A 23,194-nucleotide genomic window follows, 5' to 3' on the forward strand; every position below is an offset into this window, starting at 1 on the left:
AGGTCAGGTTCGGGTTTAGGGTGAAAATACCTGACCCGACCCGAAAAAAATATAATTTTACCTTATATATTTTAGAATAATTACAATAATACCCCTCTATATATTATTATTTTTCAATCAAGTCACTGATTTTATTGAATAAAAATAATTTTTTTATTATTTCGGATCGGATTTTTAAGTTATATATCGGATCTGATTCGGGTCGGGTGAAATCTTGTTTTGATCGGGTCGGATCGAATCTCGAGTGGAGGATCCCTTGTTCTCAAGTTGGGTCGGGTGGAACAAAAACCCGACCCAACCCGACCCATGTCTATCCCTAAAAATCCCTACACAAAATAGTACGATAAACACAAGTAAATGATCACAAAATAATAAAAAAAAAGGGGTAAAAAGTCATAGGAGGTTTTGTACTTCTGAAAAAAATTTAATGTAATCTTTGTATTATTTTTCTTTTAATATGACCCTCTAACTCAGAAAACAAACTTAATGTAACCCTTTGATCGATGTTTTTCGTCGTTTGACCGTTACGGTGTTGATGTGACAGTTCATGTTGTTGACATGACGATCCACGATACTGACATGACAATCTATCTATTATGTTTGAGTTACCAATTTAGTTCATCTGCCATGTTATCATTCAACGTTATCAACCACCGTGGGCTGTCACATCAACACCGTGAATTGCCATGTCAGCAGAGTGAACTTGTCACATCAACATCGTAACGGTTAACAACAAAAAATGTTAGTTAAAGAGTCACACTAGACTTATTTTCTAAGTTGGAGGGCCTCATTGAGAGGAAAAAATAATACAAGGATCACATTGATTTTTTTAAGAGTACAGGGACCTCTAATGCCTTCTTTTACCTATAAAAATATAAATTTACATGGGAAATCTTAAAAGAAAAAAACTACATGCATACATTTTTTTTTATTATAGTTGGCGATAAATTATAAAAGATTATACGAGAGTACGTCGAAAGTCTTTGTAATCGGTAGAGATGCTCATTTTTTTTCTAATTTATTTTTTTATAAAGCCGTTAATATTATTAAAAAGAACATAGCACATTAAATAATACTCCGAGTATATGACAATATTTTATTGAGTTTATTGACTATTAAAAGTTACGAAATAGTCCCTTGACTATAAGATATTATTTTATCAACTCCTTTAACAATTAAAAGTTATAATACGTTCACCCGACTATTCATATGATCCAAACTTATCATTTTTCCTTAAAAAATTGATGACAGTCTTGACAGAAAGAAAATCTATTGATTGATATATTATAGTTGTTTGATATTTTAGGATCATATTTTATCATAATATAGTAAATAGGTTAACGTTTAGTTCAAACTGTTGTCAATTTTTTAATAGAAAAGAACATGTTCGGAACATATGAATAGTTAAGTGACCGTTTTGTAACTTTTAATAGTAAGAGGATTCAATAAAGCAATATCCTACACTCAAAGAATTATTTTATAACTTTTAATAATCAATGACTCAATAAAACATTACCATATAATCGGAAACCATTTATATTCGAATAACACGAAGATGTTTATGTTTTTATGGGAAATAACTTAGCCATTTGAGAACAACATCAAAGCTTGGATTCATTTTATTTTCAATCTCACTTACATGGATACAGTTGCTCCAGGGTGGGGACGTGCATACCCTGAAATTCGATTTTTTATGTTATTTTTCATTTTATTAAAAGTGTTCACTCTCAAATTTTATTTGTGCTCACCCTTACGATTTTTTTTGTTATTAATACATACGTGTCTATTCTAAAAAATATTTTTAAATCCGCCTTTAACGACCTTACTTCATTCAAGTAAGGAAGCATATGCAACGATAGGGCTCCTCACTTGATGAACTCCATCATCCCAAATCAAACACCAGAGAGCATGGAGTTACCAACTTCAGCTTTCACAGTCACTGTGAATGTACCTTTTGGCCAAGAGATTTGAAAGAAAGTATACTCGGTTGAACCTGGATTACGAGCCCCGACGGAGCCTTAACGACCGCCTTGTAAGTCGACACTGCCGAGCCAACATTTGTCACGTCCGATGGAAGACTCGAGTGACTGAATTTCCGGGAGTTGCGGATAACGCGAACGAGGGGTAGTTTAGATACCCACACCATTCCGTTGGTTTCTTCGGAACAATTTGTTGCATCCGGTAACGAGCGAGACTTGGTTAGTGGTATATCCTTGTCCACACAAGAAATTAACAAAATCGGCCTCCCCGGCATCGTATATCAATCCTGGTCGAACAGCTTGTGCAGGGTTTATATGGCCTGCACCATATGCGAACTCGGCTTCAAGGTTGTTCTCGGAACTCATTGGAAGAGCTACGGAAAGAGTGGGAGTTTAGATGGATTCAGACAATGCAACTATCGATGTCGCGACGAAAAAACTACTACTAGATCACCTGTTGTCATTAGAGCAGATTTAATGGCAGCAGGGGACCATGGTCGGATGAAATGATTTAACATAAGCTGCGGCACCAGTTGCATGTGGGCAAGACATGGATGTGCCTGAAATAATGTTGTATGGGACAAGTCTGTATCGTCTTCGACATCCGTCAAAGGGGCGGCTCGGACCATGCCGCTAAAAATGTCAACACCCGGTGCTGTAAGATCAGGCTGCATTGGAAAAACAAGATTAGTAATAAGAAAAGAAATTGATTGTCTATATATACGTATCATTTACCTTGAGGATGTCAGCTGTTATGGGTTAGGCCCTCTCGATGAAAACGAAAACAACGAACGGGGCGAACTGATTATCTTCTACTTGAGTCTTGAATATCGTTGCAGTCGGATTTCTATTCGAAACATGACAATTACAAAAACACAAATTAATGATGTTTAACCGTACTAACATTATGTTTCATGGAACTGTTATGTTTTGTAATGAAGTTGGTATAAATACTCTGTCGTGTTCAGGTAGTTGAGAACATTCCTTCCGTCATCCAAGTTCAAGTTCGAAAGAGGTAAAGCGGAGGGGGAAACATAATCTTGGGCTTGTAATTGTTAAACACTCCGCCAACAGCACCGGCTTCGACCAGGCCATCGCCTTCGCTTAGATAATCGCAGAAAATAATTTTGCCTTCCACTAAGTTCTGTTCAAAGTGTCGGGATCGCATACCTCGAATCCTCGATGTATAACCTTGTGAAGTGTTTGTAGCCGCTGCACCGGCGATGAAAGGGTACATTTTTCCGTGAGATCGAATGTATTTATCGAGGTTCCCTAGTAAAATGAAGGGTTGAAGTGATGTTCAAATGTGCGTCGGATACGAACGTGGAACACAACAGAAATGAACCTGCTTACCTCATAGATCTCGCCATTGCCGAGCTTGACCTTAGTGACAAACTTCCTATCAATGGTACTAGCAGCAACTGATAAAGACCAAGGCGAAAGGTTCGAAATCGTCGCGAGTCCCGGACCACTATTGCCAGCAGAATTCGATGTCAAATATCCCATTTTTCATCGAATGGAAAGCTCCGATAGCAATAGAATCATCAAAATAATCCAATGGAACAGAATTCCCAACGGAAAGCGAGATTATGTCAACTCCATCTGCTATCGCATCATCGAACGCCGCGAGAATGTCCGCGTCAAAGCAACCGTCGAACCAGCAAATCTTGTAAACCGCAATGCGAGCGATGGCACCCCGCCACGAGCCGTCCCTTTGGCAAGACCATATAGACTTGCCTTGCTAACCAAGCCACCTGCAGCTGTTGATGAAGTGTGAGTCCCATGACCTTCGGAGTCTAGGGGACTGAAATCATAATTCGGATCCAAATCTCCGTCGGCTCGATAATATTTCGCTCCAATGATTTTGCTGAAAGTATATTCAAACATTGTTAAGGCCAACATTTCAGGAATCAGTGAAAAAAATTTCACATTCTGGATGATTATGATTTACTTGTTGCAAGTGAAGTTGGCTGAGCTTTGGCAGGTGCCTTTCCATTTACTCGGAATCGGACCGAATCCGGTGTCGTTAAAGCTTTCGGACTCCGGCCAAATCCCGGTGTCGAGCATTCCAACAATGATATCGTCTCAATGATGATCTTAAAACTTTTTGTTGAATCCCATAAAGTCCCATGACCTTGTTGTGTGGAGTTGCTCTTTGGCTAAGGAATACTGAAACCACCCCATCTTTTTCTAAAAAGAATTAAATCCGAAATTATTGTCAGAAATTATTGGCTAAGGAGATAATGGAATTATATCGAAGGGATTCAAATAGCGGCCGGATAGCGGTATAGTGTCGCTATATCGTAGTTGTAACAGTGTCTGAGACCACTATCGCAAAAAATAGCTGTGTGAAGCGGAATCACATTAATAGTGGTTGTTGCCGTCACAATTTAACAGGTAGCAATCAATTGCGGCAATAGCGGACCGCTATTTTAACTTTTTTAAATCATTTTTTTTATATCAATCCATTAGAAAAAAATCACAATTGAGATACCCACAATGAGCACAATAGCATCCGTTATATCCGTAATCATGATAAACGCAACGTGATTAGATATCCGACCGCAATCGCAATTTAAGTCCCTGATTGAAATACCTCTGAGTGAATTTTGCCTCATCTTTGGTCAATTTGGCTGCAAATCCATTGAAGCCCTATGGTAGCTATAGAGCAAACATCTGATCCCACAGTACTGTTGAATTCAATTCATAAAAAGTGTTAGAGTAAAAGTATGGTCAAATTATGGTTTCGATCCCTCTATTATGCTAAAATTTGAGATCTAATTTATTTACTTTATTTCGACATATCTTTGACCTCATTAAAGACACCATAAACGTAGATGTGCAAATTAAAGTAAATTATAATGTCAAATTTCAGCTTCAACGTTTGACTGAGTAGTTATTTTGACTCGTATTTATCTTTTTAAAATATTTTAACTCTAATATTTTATTATTAATAAAAATGATTTATGATTGGATACAATTTATTATTGATTATTCAATATTTTTTGTTGATGTGATAATCTTATATGTAATAAATAATTAATGACATGATTACGTCGTCACTTTGGATATGTGACATGTATCACACTATTATTTTAGACATGTGTCACATCATCATTTTATATATGTCACATCATCACTTATGTATATGTTAGGGTGTGCGGTATCAGATTTTTTTTTATTTTCAAATTATTAATTTTAAAAATATATATACACAAATTTAAATGTTTGAAACTTCGAATTATTATTATATATATATATATATGTATGTATGTATGTATAAAAAAAACAACCGGGTACCCGAAAAACTTCAATTTTGTGACTCGGTCTCGACCGGAAAATGTGGGTTGAGTACCGACACCCGGGGTAAATTTTTTTAGAAAAATTAAATGTTTGAAACTTCGAATTATTATTATATATATATATGTATGTATGTATGTATAAAAAAAACCGGGTACCCGAAAAACTTCAATTTTGTGACTCGGTCTCGACCCGGAAAATGTCGGGTTGAGTACCCGACCCGGCCGGGTAAATTTTTTTAGAAAATTACCCGGTTTTTTAAGTCCGGGTCGGCGGGTCAGGTAGTTTTGCACACCCCTAGTACATGTGACAATGCCACGTCAGTCTTTTGAACACATAGGATTGGTATATTAGCGACAAACATTGATCGTAATCAACTAATAACTTTATCCAATTATGGCCCATTTTGACCCAAAATAAATGTTACAAAAAAAATAGAGATCAATGTGATTTTCGATCAAACGTTAATAGTGATGTATGCAAGCGTTTCTCAGTGACCATTATGAAATTTGATTTTTTTTGTTAATTGTTCATTTTATATATTGCACACACCCTGAAATTATATTTGTACCCACTCATACCAAAAATTTCTAAATTCGCTACTACATGTTTCGGCTAAATCTTGACATTATACCTAGATCAAAATATAGATGCTAAACCTCGAATTTTATCATAATAGAGAGGCCAAAACCATGATTTCGCCTAAAAGGATCAAAGAGAGCAATTAGTAAGAAAATGATGAACCTGGGAACAACTTCTCCAAGCATAGAGGTGTGAAGGCTTGAAGTTGAAACCTTACCCTTGGGAAGGTCACCCATGTAAACAATGTAAACCTGCTTCCACATTACAACAAAACATATTAAAATATATATGTATGTATGTATGTATGTATGTATGTATGTATGCATGCATGCACATACATTACATGTATTGATAAAAACATAGTAATTTCGTTTGCCTGTCGATTATAAGAGAAGCCATGACAGCATACGAGCATCGAAAGAGTGAAACCAATACGCAAAAGCCATGCAAAGGAGGAAGAAGAGGAGTGGTCTGCCATTTTTGAGTTGTGTGGAGCTTGATTTTTGAGTTTTATATAGGGTTTGTTGAGTGTTGGAATCAGCTCCGTTGGGATTCATTAATTTTTTAAAGCACTTGAGCTTTGCTAAGCTCGCCTAGGGGAACAAAGTTGTGCATTGCCGGCCAATCACTTACTAGGATCTTCGTTCTCCATCCACATTTTGTTTACGTCAATTGTCGATTACAAGAAGAAGAAAAAAGTCGAAACACAAATCAATTCGATAATATGTTAGGGTAAATTATGTGTTTAGTACTTAAATTATCAGTTTTATTCCATTTTAGTACCTAAACTTTCAATATTTTCAAAACTATACGTAAAGTTTAATTTTTATTTCACTTCAATACCTAAATCAGACAATCAATTACAAAGTAATTCAAGATAATCAATTACAACGTAATTCAAGATAATCAATCACATCGTAATTAATGATTAATCCAATTTATACATAACAAAATAATAATAAAAAATGGCATTCCCTCTTAGGTTGCGTTTGGATGGGGGAATAGAAGATTATCGGGGGGGGGGGGGAATTTTTTTCCAGAATGTGATACCCATGTTTGGATTGCAAAGATTCTTAGTATGGGTAATAAGTCATTCCCAACAGTGGCATTTTGTGAGTTTATTACCGGGAGTGTCATTTCCCCCAATCCCTTAGGTATTTGTCATTTCCCATGGTTTTGGACTAAAATGCCCTTAAAACAATTTTTTCCAAAAATATCCTTCTTTTGTCGTTGAATAAAAAATATTTTCTATGAAGGTTAAATTGCAAATTTATCCTTAAATTGTTTTAGATTTACAAAAAAGTCCACAATTAGAATTTTATATGAAGTCCAGGGGTTAAAATAAAATTAAACCCTTCCATTAAACCCATTTATCTTTTAAATTTTGTAAAAAATTATATAAATTTTATGAATTTAAATTTTATAAAGAAAATATATAAATTAAAATAGAAAAATTATATATTTTCTATGATTTTTTACACAAATACTTTCATTTGAATATTTAGAATTCAACTTGTTAAAAAACAAATATATAATAAGGACAATTTGGTAAAATATACATTCTAATAATCTTTTATTAATTTAACCAAACATTATAATCTTACATTCCTGCTAAACAAACAAAACACAATAATGCAACATTCCCAGTAATGTATTAGGTAATGTTACATTCCGGTAATCCTATTCCTGGAGGTACTGTTACATCCCATAAACCAAATGCACCCTTAGGGTGCGTTTGGTTCAAGGAATGTAGGATTACCAGTGGGAATAAAAGATTACTAGGGAATAGGATTACTGGGAATGTTGTATTTTGTGTTTGGTTGGTTTAGCAGGAATGTAAGATTACCGTGTTTGGTTAAAGGAATAAAAGATTATTGAAATGTATATTTGACCAAATTGTACTTATTATATATTTGTATAATATTACAAATTGTAAAATATTTATATTTTCTTTAAAAAATTAAATTCATAAATTTATATAATTTTTTACAAAATTAAAAATATAAAAAAGGTTTAATGAAAGGGTAAAAAAAATTTAACCCCTGAACTTCATATAAAATTTTAATTATAGACTTTTTTTTTGTAAATCTAAAATAATTTAAGGATAAATTTGTAATTTAACCTTCGTAGAATTTTTATTATTCAATGACAAAAGAAGGATATTTTTGAAAAAAAAAATAAAAATTTAATGGCATTTTAGTCCAAAACACCGGTAATGTTACAATACCTAAGGGAAGGGAGGTAATGACATTCCCGGTAATATACCCAAAAAATCTACTATTGGTAATAAAACATTACATGAGATGTAGGATTCCCATCCATGGGAATCCCACAATCCTTGAACCAAACACTCCCTTAGTGTTTTAAGCTTTATATCTTTATTTGTTAATTTGTTTTTATAAATAAGAGAACCCCTCTCAATTTTGGGTGTACGATATTTGAAGGTCACGTTTATGACAAGGGGAGCGTTCAATTCGAAAACTACATTAATTAAGACGATTTTTACTTCTGAAACAATGATTCATCCATGACACGATCAAAATTCTTATTTACCTTCTTCGATTATATTTTCAGTCCGCGCCAACGATTGTTTTTCACAATAATAACATATTTGACCCACAAATTAAAAGCAAAATTTTACTACAACTGAAAGGACAATGTTGAACAAGAGAGCACCTTGTCTCTCCAAGCTTAAAGATGATCAGATTAAAATATAAAAAATAAATCTATAACTGATGTATGTATTTGACACAAATAATCCATAAAATATAATTATTTGGAAGGAGCGTTCTTAAGAGAGAGAGAAAATTTCATGTGTCTTGGCCCAAGAAATGGTAAAATTATACTTAGATCCCTTAAAATTTTGTGAAGTTAATCCATATCATATATCACATTATATCTAACACTCGCACTCAAACTTCAAATATAAACATATATCATGTGGGTGGAAAAGATGAAAAATTGGTACTCAAATTTGACTTCAATGTTCAATTTGATACATATTTTTGATCCAATGACATATCAAACTTACGTACGAATTAAAGTACCAAAAATATTTATTCTAATATTTAATTACATTGTCTTGACTTTTTTACCTGTCAAAAGCTCACTAAGGTCCAAATCTTCGAAGAAGTCGTCGTGAATTGATATGAAATCGAGATCACCTGAATTATCACTTGAAACCTGCTGCTTCGGCGGCCAGTGTTGCCCATTTTTGGACCGACACCTGAAAGCGGCCGCTTCTTCGATGGCGAGGGTGACGGATTACTTGGACCGACACCTGAAAGCGGCTGCTCCATTGATGGCGAGTGTGACGGATTACTTGGACCGACATCTGAAAGCGGTTGCTCCTGCATCGGCAGTGAGTGTGATGGAATACTTGGATCGACACCTGAAAGCGGTTGCTCCTGCATCGGCAGTGAGTGTGATGGAATACTTGGATCAACACCAGAAAGCGGCTGCTGCATCAATGGTAAGTGTGACCAATACTTGGACCGGAACCTGAAAGCGGCTGCTCCATTAATGGCGAGTGCGTCGGATTACTTGGATTGACACTTGAAAGCGGCTGCTCCATCGATGGCAAGCGTGACCAATTACTTGGACCGACAGCTGAAAGCGGCGCTCATCGATGTTAAGTGTGACCAATTACTTGGACCGACGTCTGAAAGCGGCTGCTTCATCGATGGGTAGTGTAACGGATACTTGGACCGACACCTGAAAGTGGCTGCTCCATCGATGGGTAGTGTGATAGATTATTTGATCGACACCTGAAAGCGGCTGCTCCATCAATGCATAGTGTGACGGATTACTTGGATCGACAGTTGAAAGCTGCTGCTGCTGCATCATGCCAAGTATGACCAATACTTGGACCGACATCTGAAAGAGGCTGCTCCATCGATAGCGAGTTGTGACCAATTACTTAAACCAGCATCTGAAAGCGGCTGCTGCATCGATGACAAATGTGACCAGTTACTTAGACCGTCACCTGAGAGCGGCTGCTGCAACGAAACTCCCAACCAAGACTGGTAATCAAGAGGCACTGTTGTTAATGGAGTAGGCATCGGTATAAAACCAGCCTCCTGTCACAAAAAAATTGCAGGGTCTTGTCCCCGCATGGCATCAAAAGATTTCGGACACGGTGAAGCATGGAATCACAATATTGATCGTAAGTCGGCATCGGATTAATTCGATGTGCCATCCCATTTTCGAGCACTCGGCCTTCACCATGTCCTACGATCGCACCATCATCGGGTGACCTTTGGTCCTTAATCGGCATATTCAAGGCACCAGCACCAAACTCTTCACGTTGAACAAGAGGTGCAGTCCCATTTTCCTGCCCTTCACTCGACCTACAATTGCAGCCTTTGTCCCTTATTTAACTTCAATATACCTTAGACGCTACCCAATCATCAAGCTGAAGATAAAGAAAAATAAGCTTCAGAAACATCATTCCACAGAATTTCTTTCACGTAAATTCGAAATATCGTAAAAGAACAATTACCCGCATGTCGTTTTTAGAAAGTCTTTGTCTTACTGGTTGATCGCTCGCTACATATTCATGCATCATCCAATCAGTTTTGTCACCAGCAGGCGCTCTACCTTTGAAAAAGACTAAACTCTTCTTCAATCCAACTTTCTCTCTTCGTACACGACCTCTTTGTCCTTGCCGGTCGCCTTCCAGTACCCGTCACCAGCACTTCGACTCGGCCTCTTGCCGTTCCCGTATTTACGATCTCGCGGCGTGAAGAAATACCACTCCATCACCTCTCCATCCGACGTTCCATTGTTGTTAATCGCTGTCGACACAAATAACATCAATATTCACCGTAAAGATCGTACGTACGTAACAAGATTTCGATATTAAACAGACATTGATTTCAAGAAAAAAACAAATAACCTGTAAGAGTCTCGGGATCATGATCATAGAGTTTGACATCCCTGAACAAGTTTGGCGGAAGTTCTTGATCTTTAATCTTTCTTTTCAGGTAAAACTCAATCAGTTCTTCGTCTTTCGGCTTGAATCGGTAACCTGGAGGAATCGAACTCAGTAAAGCTGCTGCTTCTTCTTCCTTGGACTTGATCGACGACATTGGAGATTTGCCTTTATTCCCTCTTTCCACTGGGATTTTAGTAAAATAAGTAAAGCTATAAAAAAAATTAAATTTGTTCATCTTATAAGGATAACTGATAGCTTATCTATTGATCAATTCGGTTAGTAGAATTATTGTTGACTTCGAATAGTTATTAAATTATCATTTTTTTAATATTTAATTTAGAAAAAAATGTTAATTTGTTATATTTAACCTGTAAAATATTTTACACAATGAGAGTAGAGTTCAACTGGAATTAATATTCATATTTTCATATTTTAATCAATTACTAATAAAAAGAATTTAGTTAAATTTTTTCGAATTCAAATTTTCGGATTCAGATTGAGTCGGATCATAACAACTTAAATAAATTCAAATAACTATAAAGTTTATGGGTTAGGAATGTACTATTGAATATGTTAATATATTATACTATATCATGAATGTCATCTCATTATAACATATAACAACAAAAATTATATTATATTGATAAAATTCTAACTAAATAACTCGAAAAAATGATAGATACACACAAACATTATTCTCGATAATGAAGGGTAAACACTATCAACACTGACATAAAAAACATATAACGATGATGATTCATTGACAAACTAACGTTCTTACAATTCAATCGTGAAATATATTTATTAATTTTAGAGCCTATCAATACCTAGTCACAATACCTAGTGTGACTATCCAAACCAAGGATAGATCAACAATATAACCAAATAAACGTCATCTGAATCTGGAGACATGATATCAAAACCAATCGTGAGAAAAAGAAATAAGAAAAACATGTTACAAGAGGTGACGGAGAATGTACTACCTTTTTCGTATTCATTGTCTTAAAAGCAACTTCGCAAAAAATAAAAATCAAATGTGTTTCCTCAAAATCCACAACTTAAAATTGAAGGAGAAACTAGCCTAAGGATAATTCAGTAAAAAAATTAAAGTATATATCTTAAGAAGATTTTCAAAAAATCTAATGAATTTGAATTTTAAATTCAAATAAAAATTATTTTAACTCAATAAAATATGAAATATAATCTGATATTTTATAAAAAGAACGGTAGATTACTTGAATGACCACCTAACTATGGGATCAGTGTTGATATGACTACTATTTTTAAAATTTTGTCAATATGACCACTTAACAATTTAATTGATTTCAATCTAGTCACTTGTTAATATTTGACGGAAGTGTTGATGTGACAGTAAATAAAATTAGTATAATTATACATTTTGTCCTCATTACTTATATATTCTATGAATTTAGTCCTAGTTTTAATTTAATTCAAAATTTTACTATACAATTAAAAGGTGTCACATGTCGACCTATTATTGTGAGATATTTCATTAGTGACATGTAATAAAATTATCTTTAGTAGAAAAATAAGTTTTGAAGGATTAGTGAGGAGGCAATTGGTTGGTACTTGGCATAGTTGTCCTATGAGTATTGATAAAATCATTCGTAAAAATGTATCAGATGTCTCTGTATTTTCTTTTTAAAAAGACAATGTGACCCTTGTATTATTTTCTCTTAATGTGGTCCTCTAACTCATAAAATAAACCCAATGTGACTCTCTGACCAACATTTTTTCGTCGTTGACCATTACAGTGCTGGCATGACAATCTATGGTGGTAGATTAACGTGGCAGATGACATTGCAAATGGGCTAAATTGGTAACTCAAACATGACAGATGGATTGTCACGTCAACACTGTGGACCGCCATACCAACACCGTGAACTGTAGTGTCAACACTGTAACGGTCAACGATAGAAAATATTGGTTAAAGGGCCACATTGAGTTTACTTTCTGAGTTGAAGGGTCACATTAAAAGAAAAAATAATACGAGTGTCACGTTGATTTTTTTCAAAAGCATAGGGACCTCTGATATCTTTTTGCCAAAATTATTTTGATTTAGAACAAGGGATAATGTGAGACTCATTGAGATTAAATTTTGCTATGTTTATTTTTGATTTGTTGCGTGGACTTCAGAACTCTTAGCAAGTGTTTGTATGTGTTTCAGTTTTGTTTGAATAGCATTGTACGGTGGATGTGAGTAAATTTTAGTTTTGCCTATGTGTAAGTTGAAGCATGCAATATGATTTGATATGTCAGAACTTAAGATTTTTTTTATGGCTTAATTATAAAATAAGTGATCATAGCGTTTTTCACGAATAGGTGTTTAAAATTTTGTTGAATGGTCCAAGTGTCTAATGTTACAAATGTTACACTTAGGTGTCCGAGCCGTAGACGTCGTTAATTTTTTCGTTAAATAATATGTGTCACATTCTGGTAATTTTAAAATTTTTATTTAAAATTAAAAATTAAAATTATATTTTCTAAAAACACAAAAATTTCAAAATAGCTCCAAAACTTTGAAACCCTCATTTCAACCCCTAAATCCACGTCGATTGCTGTCTTTTTCCGTCGGCGAAGCTCCACCCGATCTCACCTCCCCCGACGATCAATAACCCCATGAAATCGTGACCAACTGATGTATTGTATCTTGCAAATCCTAGGCTGAAAATCACAACCCCATGCAATCCCAACGGCCAATCGGCGACAACTATGGCGGCGTTTGACTAGGAAGATAGCATGAACTACATCGACGACGGTGATCGTGGCCGGAAAGGTCGACGATGGTGGGTTAGGGTTAGGGATTTTGGGTTTTTTTTTGTAATTTAAGAGAAATTAGGATTTTTTTTTATAAATATAATAATATTTTTATTTTAAAAAAATTAAATTACCAGAATGTGACACGTCACTTAAATGAGAAAATTAACGACAATTACCGTTCGGGCACCTAAAATGATAATGTTTGTAACGTTAAGCAGATGGGTCATTCAAAAAAAGTTTGACCACCTATTCATGAAAACGCTATAGTTTGGACACTTATTTTATAATTAACATTTTATTGATTGCTTTGTTTAGAGAAGTTTGAATCCATAAATATGGTATGTTAGACTTACTAGAAGCACGAGATGACTTTTGAGACATGAAAAGGTAGAATTATGACTTAAAATATACGCACTATGGCTTAAAATGAACTATAGGATCTAAATTTTGATATAAGACTTCTTTTTATTGTTATACTTGTCATGCAAGTTTACTTTTATATGTTTGATATGTCGGCGCCAATGAGTGTTGGCACAAGTGGTTGAGATTCAAGAATTTGAGCTTGTAAGGTCAATTTCGAATCCTACTATTGTCACTCTTGGTGGGCAATCTGTAAATTCCTATGTAAATCCCAATAGGGTCTTAGGTATGGTCTGACCTTGGACTGGGGGAGCCACCATTTACCTAAACTTTCGTGTACCAAGTTGCTTTGTTGAGTCCCTCGACTATTAAAAGTTACAAAATGGTCACTCGACTATTCATTATGTTTCAAACTTATCATTTTTCTTTAAAAAATTAACGGTCGCCTGAGTTGGACGTTAGCAAGTTGATTGAGATATGATAGTCATTTAAGATTATGAGATCAGATTTTATCATATATCAGTCAGCAGGTTAACGTGCAACTCAAATTGCCGTTTGAATTTTAATGGAAAATGATGAATTTAGGACAAAATTAATAGTCAGTTGGTCATCCTGTAACTTTTAATAGTCGAGGGACTCAACAAAACAATTTTCTATAATTAATGGACTATTTTGTAATTTTTCATAATCAATGGACTGAATAAAATATTATCCTATTGTTAGAAAATCATTTGTGTACTTTATCAAAAATTAGATGCATGATTTAAGTCTGATGTGTTTTAAGTCATTTCAATAATTAATGTAACATACGATATTCGAATCTGATCATCCTAATTAGATACTAAATGTTACAAATCCCGCTCTTCTTGTTAAAGAGTTACGCCCTCAATTTCCTCACTTTCTTCTTCGGTGACATCCCTGAACCTTCTGTCACTGATGCAGGCTCCGGCTTCTGTTGTTGCTGCTTGCAGCTGCAGCAGGGCCTCGCTTCCTTTTTGCAGAAGCCGGTGGCTTACCGGCATTGGAATTTGTTGCCGGCTTACGTCCACGTTTCTTGGCCGGTGCTGCTGGTGCCCTTTTGCTAGGCTTTTTCTTTCCAGCAGGTCCTTGGGCCACATCAGTTTCCATTTCTGTGACAATGATCTGCTTAACACTAATCCTATCTGGCCAATGAGCAAATCTAACATCAAAGTATAGGATAAGAACATACCAGCAGAATGATTAGGAGGTGAATCGATGTTGTGCTTGGTTAGACACTCCCTTAGATCGGGAATATCGAAGTTGTCATCATCATCGTTGTCATCATCATCGTTGTCATCCTGCCAATGAACATGGAAGTAACAAAAGGTTGAAAGACCGGGCATGAGAAAAAGAGAGTAGTTCATATGAAAACAAAAACCAGACCTTCTTATCCTTTTTTGCACCACCTCGGCCTTCGGGTTTAACAGCCGCAGCAGGAACTTAGACTTGTCCATACCAACATCAGACATGAACATCAAACGCTGTCACAACGGCTTAATGTTTAGAGTGAAAAGGAATAGAAACTTGGATCACAAGCAAACCTGTTTCCATTGAACATGGTAAAATATCTGACGCTGAGGCTTCTGTAACAGCTTGTTCTTTCTTATTTGTCTTCCTTGTGTTTTTAGATTCTCCTCTCCCACCCGTCTTGCCAGCTCCATTCTTCGCTCCACCTTGACCGTGGTGTTCTTCCGCTTTTTTTATCAGCTTTATCTTCTTCCTGATTAAACAAAACAGAATGTCATAAGCATGAGAAAAAAGAGAGTAGTTCATATGAAAAAAACCAAACCTTAGAGTTCTTTGCACCACCCCGGCCTTCGGGTTTCACAGACGCAGCGGGAACATTTTCTGGTTCAATCGAGTGGACGAAATCGTTATCAATTTTCAGATCTTCCATGTCAGATTAACAGACTTTCCCATACCAACATCAGACATGAACATCAAACGCTCTCACAACGGCTAAACTTTCAGAGTGAAAAAGGAATAGAAACTTGAGTGACAAGCAAACCTGTTACAACGGCTTCTGCAACAGCTTGGTCTTTCTTAATTGTCTTTGTTGTGGTTCTAGATGCTCGTCTCCGAGCCGTCTTGCCAGCACCATTCTTCACTCTGCCGCAACCGTGCTGTTCTTCCACTATAGAGGTTAATGCGTTTAGCATTTTACCATGCTTTTGATGCAGAGAAGCAGGTTGTGGTGCAAGCTCTGCATTAAAACCAGATTGAAACCTAGAACCGAGATTGCTCTCTCGCTTTTATGATTGAATGTTCTATTATCGGGTTCTTAATTGTTGAAAATTTATTCCTCTTAAGCTAAAAATATATGTTAAATCATTGACTTATTGCTGCAAAGTTCAGTCTTGGAATCATATAGCAGCTAAACCATCAATTGCTTTCGCCCGGAATGGCCACCCGCACCACACAACTTTTCTTGAAGAGTGCGGTATCGATTCAACATCATTACCAGGTATTGGTGATGACGTTTGAGTTAAGGTTTTCGTGGTTGGGCAGGGAAGTCTGTGTTTGAAAGCTTTTTTCTATGTTTAAATGACAATATGTGAAATTGTGTAACTGGTTTGTGTTTGTTGAGTATAACCGGTTGGTGATATTTTCTTCTACGATTTGCCTCGAATAAACCAATGTGTGGCTCTTACCATTTGTGTTTGTATAAATGCAGCAATATTTCCGTTGGATCTCATTAGGCGACGCAAACGACTGGAGGGGGCTGGCGGATGAGCCCGTGTTTACACGACAGCTCTTTTCGGCACATTTAAGCACATGTGCAGGACCGAAGGCTTTCGCGGTTTATATAGAGGGATGTTGCCCGAATATTACAAGGTGGTGCCTGGTGTTGGTATATGTTTCATGACATACGAAACGTTGAAGATGGTTTTGGCGGACATTAGCACGAGATTATAGTTCGTGCTAACGTTTGATCCACGGTCTGAATCGACGGTTTGGCGAAATTGGTTTATGTGATAGCACAAGCACCATTTAGCCTCTATAGCTCTTCTTGCAGCGGTAAGTTTTGTTATGCTACTGCTTAGAAATATATTTTTCCATGTAAATAGATACTGTGACCTACATTTCAAGTGTAATCTACGTTGTCGTCGGCCGGCATACTTAAGGATTCGATGTCGATGACCTTTGTCTTCGAAAACCCCTTCCCGGGTTCGAGTTTTTACCTGATTGCAGGAATTAATGGCATGTATCATTACATTTATAACTTCAAATTTTATTGATATTTCACCTTCTCTTACAGAGAGGCCTGCTTGTTTCATGAGTCTTTGGATTGCATCTGCTGTAATTTTATCTGGCATTTGATCAATCTGTTTTTCACCATGAAAAGTTACCGCAAGGTAAAAAAATATATATGAAACTTATCTTATTACAAAACAATAAATGTTGAAAACAACTTGTTTTGAACCTGTGACATCATCTTTAACATGTATTGTCATGGAACCCCATGAAAATTTTAGGGAGAAGCTATTTCAATCTTCTGTCATGAAACTTTCGATACTCTTTTGACAATCTGAATCATCCATCGGCGAGGTTTTCACAATGGGAAGTTTCCAGTCAGGCGAATGTGGTCTAAGGTTCGACGTAAACCGTATTTGTTGACGGCTGTGTTGGCAGCTCGAAACCCTCCGCCGTATGCAGGTGAAGCATCGTGAGCAATCTGGTGAATGAAGAACTCACCAAGCTTGTTTTCGACATTCGATTTCCCTCCTTTTTTAGACGAAGAAGACGATGAGGAAGCTGCTGATGTAGATGCCCGGCTGCTCGAACCCGGCAAGACTTCGGATTCGAGCCACATGTATGATAAAACTTGACAAATACCTTCCTCGACCTCGGGATTCAGATTTCTATATCCTGCAGTATGAAGACAACATAAAAATGGAAGTAGTGAAAAAACTTGAGAAAGGAATGAGGATCGAATGCATGTATTCTACCTTTGAGGCGTAACCAGCCATGCATCAACTCGTGGGTGAGAATCGCCCCGGTTAGCAGCCTGCATATTCCAGCAAATACTACTGCCTGAACTTCGACAAGAGATAAACGAAACCGGAAAGAACATAAAGAAGAAATTCGATGCCTGAACTTCGACAAGAGATAATCTAAACCGGAAAGAACATAAAGAAGAAATTCGATGGGATTGTACCTTGGAAGACCATAAAGAACCAAGATGGCAGTGACTTCACATTTCCTGGTCAGCTTCTGAGGCCGAGTTCTCATTCCGATAAGATGTCGACCTCCGATTCGCGGTCTCTTTAGTATCTGCAACAAACCAAACAAAGACATCGTCGGACTTATGTCGATCAACAAAGCAAAATAGTGGAATCAGTTCGGTCAACATACACTGGAAACTGTCTGTTCTTCAGATAGACATAAACCCCTTATCTCAGGCATATGACGATAACCCTGGAAAAAACCGAAACCGAAACATCAGAGCCATTCCGTTAAACACAAAAGATGTAAAAAAAAATCGAGCAAGGGTTCATAATGTTACATTCTTTTCTCCAACAATAGCTTCATTAAGTGCTTGTCGTTCGACGAGAAGCATCGGAATCTGCTGGTCTAGTTTCATGTTCATTCCTTCATAAAAGTCCCTAATGGCATGGTAAAGAGGCTGGCAATCACCAGTGTCCATGATTGCAGATTCCATGCATTCTAAACATAAACTCCGACCATCTTCAAGCGAATAATATCTTACATTCCAAGACTTCACGAGACGAAAATCGTGAAGAAAAACAAAACGATAACCGACAACGGCAATTGTTAGTAGAAAGTTTGATACTTCAGCACGCATAAAAAAGAAACAGTTCCAAGAATACATACCTCCAAACGCTCACAACTACAGCAGCGAGCTGTATTGTCGTGTTCATGTGACGGACAATACTTTTGGGACCAAAACGGATGACATCTATACTCGATTAGACTGGCTGCATTCGTCGGAATCTGACATTTGATGTAACCGAAAATAAAAATGTGATTCATAGAACAAATAATTCAAATGATAGATTCCAGAAAGATTCTTACAAATTGGAGACAAACTTCACATTTAGGATGCGTCAGTTCTTTGAAGCAAGTTTTGTGATATGTATCCCTCCCAGACAAAGAAAACTTGAATCACCACAAACAGAACATAAGTTTAGAGCTATATGATATTTGTAAAGCCGAAGAAAACATAAATGAATCGAACTACCTCGTGCTCAGTAATCAGATACCCGCAAGAACGGCAACAGAAACAATTAGGATGGAAATATGCTCCCATGAATCCCAAGTAATTGCCATATCCGATTTCGAGATGACATCCGGCACATACTCTGCAAGTCATAGGCATCGATATATATGACAACATGAAAGGTACCAAGCAATGGTTTCAGTATTTTGCCATTGCCCGTGCCTACTTACATTCACGGTAAGTACTCGAACGGGACAATATCGAATCCGTATACGTCGTCCTGGAATCCGGTCATTCCATAGTCTCACATTGATTTACAACTATGATAAAAGCTATTGTACCTATATCCAGCAGGATGATACTGCAAAGTGCCACAAGGAGGATACTTAGATGGATTCAAGCCGCCATTATCAGCTCCCCTCGGTAAAGCTCCGCCGTAATTATTGTCTCTCCGACATTCATTGTAACCTAAATACACATAAAACCGAATCAGTATACGAAGATCTCGAGATCAAGAGAGAAAGAATCGAAGATCGATGAGGGTCATGTGGGATCAAATCATCAAACAAGTCATTTTAAAACGCACCATTCGTTTTCCCATACCCTCGGATAAAGAAAGCGCGATTGCATGATCTAATTCCTCTTGCTCCTTCTTCTTCCTGGGACGACCATCCTATTGACATGAACATAAACTCATCTCAATCGAAATAGACATGTTTATTCAAATGAAATTCAAGGATTCAAATAGCCGTTGGCTATAGAAATAGCAGCATATAACGATAAAGGTGTCGTCCGAAACTGTTATTTCACAATTACCGCAATCGATAAACACAAGGTAATTGAAAACACTTAAAAATAGTATAGGGTCGTATAAGTTACCAACATCCGAACCGGTGGTTGAACAACCATGTTTTCGTCTCCTACAAACTGAGGGTTATATCCGCCACGACGACCACCGGAACTGGACTTTAAAAGCTTACTCAGCCACTTCATAACCCTTGATTTTTTCTCCGGGTACGAATCACTACGGTCCCCTGCTTTTCCCCCATTGAAAAAAGTTCAATATACAATCAAAAGGTATACTACCGAATGAAAACTACACCAAAACAAACGACAAAAAAATAATGAATTTAAATAACAGTCCGTTATATAGCGTCCAAAACCATTATTGCATGATCATGATCAAGGATTTAAGCACTCGTTATATAGCGATATCATTGACGTCTAAAACCGTTATTACATGATCACGATGCCTGTAATCACGGTAACAACACCCGCTATATTCATAATCATTCAACAACTGTAACAATACCATTTGCTATATCCATAATCGTGATAAACAAACCTAACCCAAAATATGACTACAACCGTGATTTAAATCCCGAAAAAAAATGTGTATCAAAGAACTCGAGAAACTAAAAGCAACCCACCGGAGATACAAGGATGAGAGAGGTGGTTGACATCGGGTGGAGGAGGAGGAGCCATGGGTGTATAATTTAAGAAGCGGTGGCCGGAATATGTGAAGGAAAGCGAGGGGAAGAAGGAATATTTTTGCTAAACTTTCTTCTCTTTGTTGCAGAGATCAGGTGCTATGTTTTCATTTTATTTGAAAGGAATTTTTTTTTTGCCAGGAAAAAAAGGTGGAGTTGACGGAAAATGACCCTCGAATTCTTTTGAGTTACATTATTGCCATCATTTTTTTTTCGTTTGATATTAGGATTGTAAATGAGATGACATAGATCGCGACTCGAGTTGATTCGATCAAAATTTGGTCAATAATCAAATTAAACGAGTTCAAATAAAGTTCTTAACAAGTCGAAACGAGATACTTGAAACATAAATTAAAAAAAACTGGTGAGCAACTAAAAATAAGGGTAAATTACGCATTTAGTACATAAACAATTAGTTTTGATCCATTTTAGTACATAAATTTTTATTTTTTAAAAATCATACCTAAAATTTAATTTTTGTTTCATTTGAGTACCCGCCATTAAAAACTTGTGTTTCATTTTAATATCATTGTTCAAATTTTAATGTTAAATTTTAAAAAAAATTAAAAGTTTAGGTATTAAAACGAACTAAAATTGATAGTTTAAGTGCTAAATACATAGTTTATCCAAAAAAATTAAAATTAAAAATTTTAAATTAAATTATTAATAAGGGAAAATTACACGTTTAGTACATAAACTATCAGTTTTAGTTTGTTTTAGTATATAAACTTTCTATTTTTTAAAAATCAAACCTAAAGTTTAGCTTTTATTTCATTTTAGTACCCCTCTTAAAAACTTAAAGTTAAGTTTTTAAAAAATGAAAGTTTAGGTCCTAAAACAAACCAAAATTGATAGTTTAGGTATTAAATGTGTTAAGTTTTTAACGGAGTGTACTAAAATGAAGCAAAAAAAAATAAACGTTAGGTATGATTTTAAAAAATGAAACTTTAGGTACTAAAGTGGACCAAAACTGATAGTTTAAGTATTAAATGCATAATTTAACCTATTAATAATATAGAGTAACATTTATATCTTATTTTTTTTGAAAAATGTATATAATATTAAGTTTTCATGTAATTAAGGTTTAGATTGAATCTCGAGCTTAGTATAAGAATATTTTAAATTCAAGTTTTTTTTAATTCGAGTCGAATTTCAATTTTTAATTTTTAAAATCGAATCGATCTGACTATTTTAAATTCACGAGCTTTTAAGTTGAATCGAATTTAATAATACTAAATTATAATATATTAATAATTCATATTACATAGATGATATTTTTGTAATTTAAAATTATGGAATCTAAATTGCTGTTTTGGAAGAGTTCTTTTTCCATTCTTACAAAGTCAAATGATGGATGCTTTGTTAGGAGCAATGACAGCTAACTCAAACACCAACATTGCTTTTTTATTTTCATTTCAAAGTATGGTATTTTTTCTAATTATACGTGTTAGATTTATTAATCGATTAATTTAAATTAAATACTATAAATATTTATTTTAATGATAATCTTCCTAATTTAATTTGTTTTAATTATAACACCAAAATTTAAACGGTTGATAATGGACGCCCACTATATGTTAGAAATATGCATCATACATAGGGATGGCATGGGTCGGGTTGGATCGGGTTTTTGGTCCACCCAACCCTACCAAAATAAGTTTTCACCTAACCCGAACCCGACCCGATATATAACTTAAAAACTCGACCGACCCGAAATAATAAAAATTATTTTATTCAATAAAAACATTGACTTAATTGGAAAAAAATAATATATAGAGGGGTATTATTGTAATTATTCATAAATATATAAAGTAAATTTATATATTTTTTTGGGTCAGGTCGGGTATTTTTCACCCTGAACCCGACCCGACCCAAACCTGATTTTTTTATTAAAAAAAACCCAGCCCGACCGTCGGATCAGGTCGAAACCCGTCGGGTTCAGGTCCCATGCTCATCCCTAATCATACATGTATGGACATTATTTCATTCACTCAATAGGAGTTTGTTTCTTCTTCTTCTTCTTCTTCTTCTTCTTCTTCTTCTTCTTCTTCTTCTTATTGATCTTGATCAATACAATCGATGAAAACCCTCTAATTCAAATTTAAAGAAAAACTCTCAAAATTGAAAACTCGAGATTATATAAGTTGGGTGTTATGACTAGGGATGGACACGAGAACCGATCTCGACGAGTTCCGACCCAATCCGATTGGATCGAGTTTTTAAAAAAAAATCTGGTTTAGGTCGAGTTGGATCGGGTTTTTTAGAGGTTATGTTCGGATCGAGTTGGGTTCGGGTTTAGGGTGAAAAATATTCGACCCAATCCGACAAAAAAAATTACCTTATATATTTAGGGATAATGACAATAATACATCTCTATATATTATTATTATAAGAAGAAGAAGAAGAAGAAGAAGAAGAAGAAGAAGAAGAAGACTCTTCTTCTTCTTCATATTGATCTTGATCAATACAATCGATGAAAACCCTCTAGTTCAAATTTAAAGAAAAACTCTCAAAATTGAAAACTCGAGATTATATAAGTTGGGTGTTATGACTAGGGATGGAC

General features: G+C 35.7%; 2 protein-coding genes and 1 pseudogene across 2 annotated transcripts; all 3 read right to left on the reverse strand.

Moving 5' to 3' along the window:
• Nucleotides 1-1,827: 1,827 nt before the first annotated feature.
• On the reverse strand, nt 1,828-6,109 carry LOC120156360 (annotated as a pseudogene).
• A 3,594-nt stretch (nt 6,110-9,703) lies between these two features.
• Nucleotides 9,704-10,951, reverse strand: LOC120156361 (protein SOMBRERO-like). Its single transcript, XM_039167677.1, has 4 exons — nt 10,759-10,951; nt 10,510-10,657; nt 10,057-10,210; nt 9,704-9,940 (listed from the first exon to the last, which is right to left on the reverse strand). Exons 1-4 carry the CDS (start codon nt 10,949-10,951, stop codon nt 9,704-9,706), a joined length of 732 nt encoding a protein of 243 aa, XP_039023608.1.
• A 6,437-nt stretch (nt 10,952-17,388) lies between these two features.
• LOC120156343 (protein DA1-related 2-like) lies at nt 17,389-20,626 on the reverse strand. Its single transcript, XM_039167667.1, has 12 exons — nt 20,572-20,626; nt 20,021-20,175; nt 19,724-19,814; nt 19,483-19,609; nt 19,163-19,283; nt 18,997-19,080; nt 18,796-18,915; nt 18,467-18,679; nt 18,316-18,378; nt 18,119-18,234; nt 17,910-17,968; nt 17,389-17,829 (listed from the first exon to the last, which is right to left on the reverse strand). Exons 1-12 carry the CDS (start codon nt 20,624-20,626, stop codon nt 17,513-17,515), a joined length of 1,521 nt encoding a protein of 506 aa, XP_039023598.1. The 3' UTR covers nt 17,389-17,512.
• Between the last annotated feature and the right edge of the window lie 2,568 nt (nt 20,627-23,194).

Source organism: Hibiscus syriacus, unplaced genomic scaffold, assembly GCF_006381635.1.
Source record: "Hibiscus syriacus cultivar Baekdansim isolate YM2019G1 unplaced genomic scaffold, ASM638163v2 tig00111215_pilon, whole genome shotgun sequence".
Lineage (NCBI taxonomy): Eukaryota > Viridiplantae > Streptophyta > Magnoliopsida > Malvales > Malvaceae > Hibiscus > Hibiscus syriacus.

What these genes read in the sequence shown, in the direction of transcription:
- LOC120156361 (XM_039167677.1), bottom strand. Translation starts at nt 10,951, where the DNA reads ATGTCGTCGATCAAGTCCAAGGAAGAAGAAGCAGCAGCTTTACTGAGT. An exon ending in GGCAAGGACAAAGAGGTCGT is followed by an intron (nt 10,211 to 10,509) that starts GTACGAAGAGAG and finishes CTGCAATTGTAG; the next exon opens with GTCGAGTGAAGGGCAGGAAA. An exon ending in GAGTGCTCGAAAATGGGATG is followed by an intron (nt 9,941 to 10,056) that starts GCACATCGAATT and finishes TTTTTGTGACAG; the next exon opens with GAGGCTGGTTTTATACCGAT.
- LOC120156343 (XM_039167667.1), bottom strand. Translation starts at nt 20,626, where the DNA reads ATGGCTCCTCCTCCTCCACCCGATGTCAACCACCTCTCTCATCCTTGT. An exon ending in CTCTCATCCTTGTATCTCCG is followed by an intron (nt 20,176 to 20,571) that starts GTGGGTTGCTTT and finishes GGGGAAAAGCAG; the next exon opens with GGGACCGTAGTGATTCGTAC. An exon ending in TATCATCCTGCTGGATATAG is followed by an intron (nt 19,284 to 19,482) that starts GTACAATAGCTT and finishes TATGACTTGCAG; the next exon opens with AGTATGTGCCGGATGTCATC.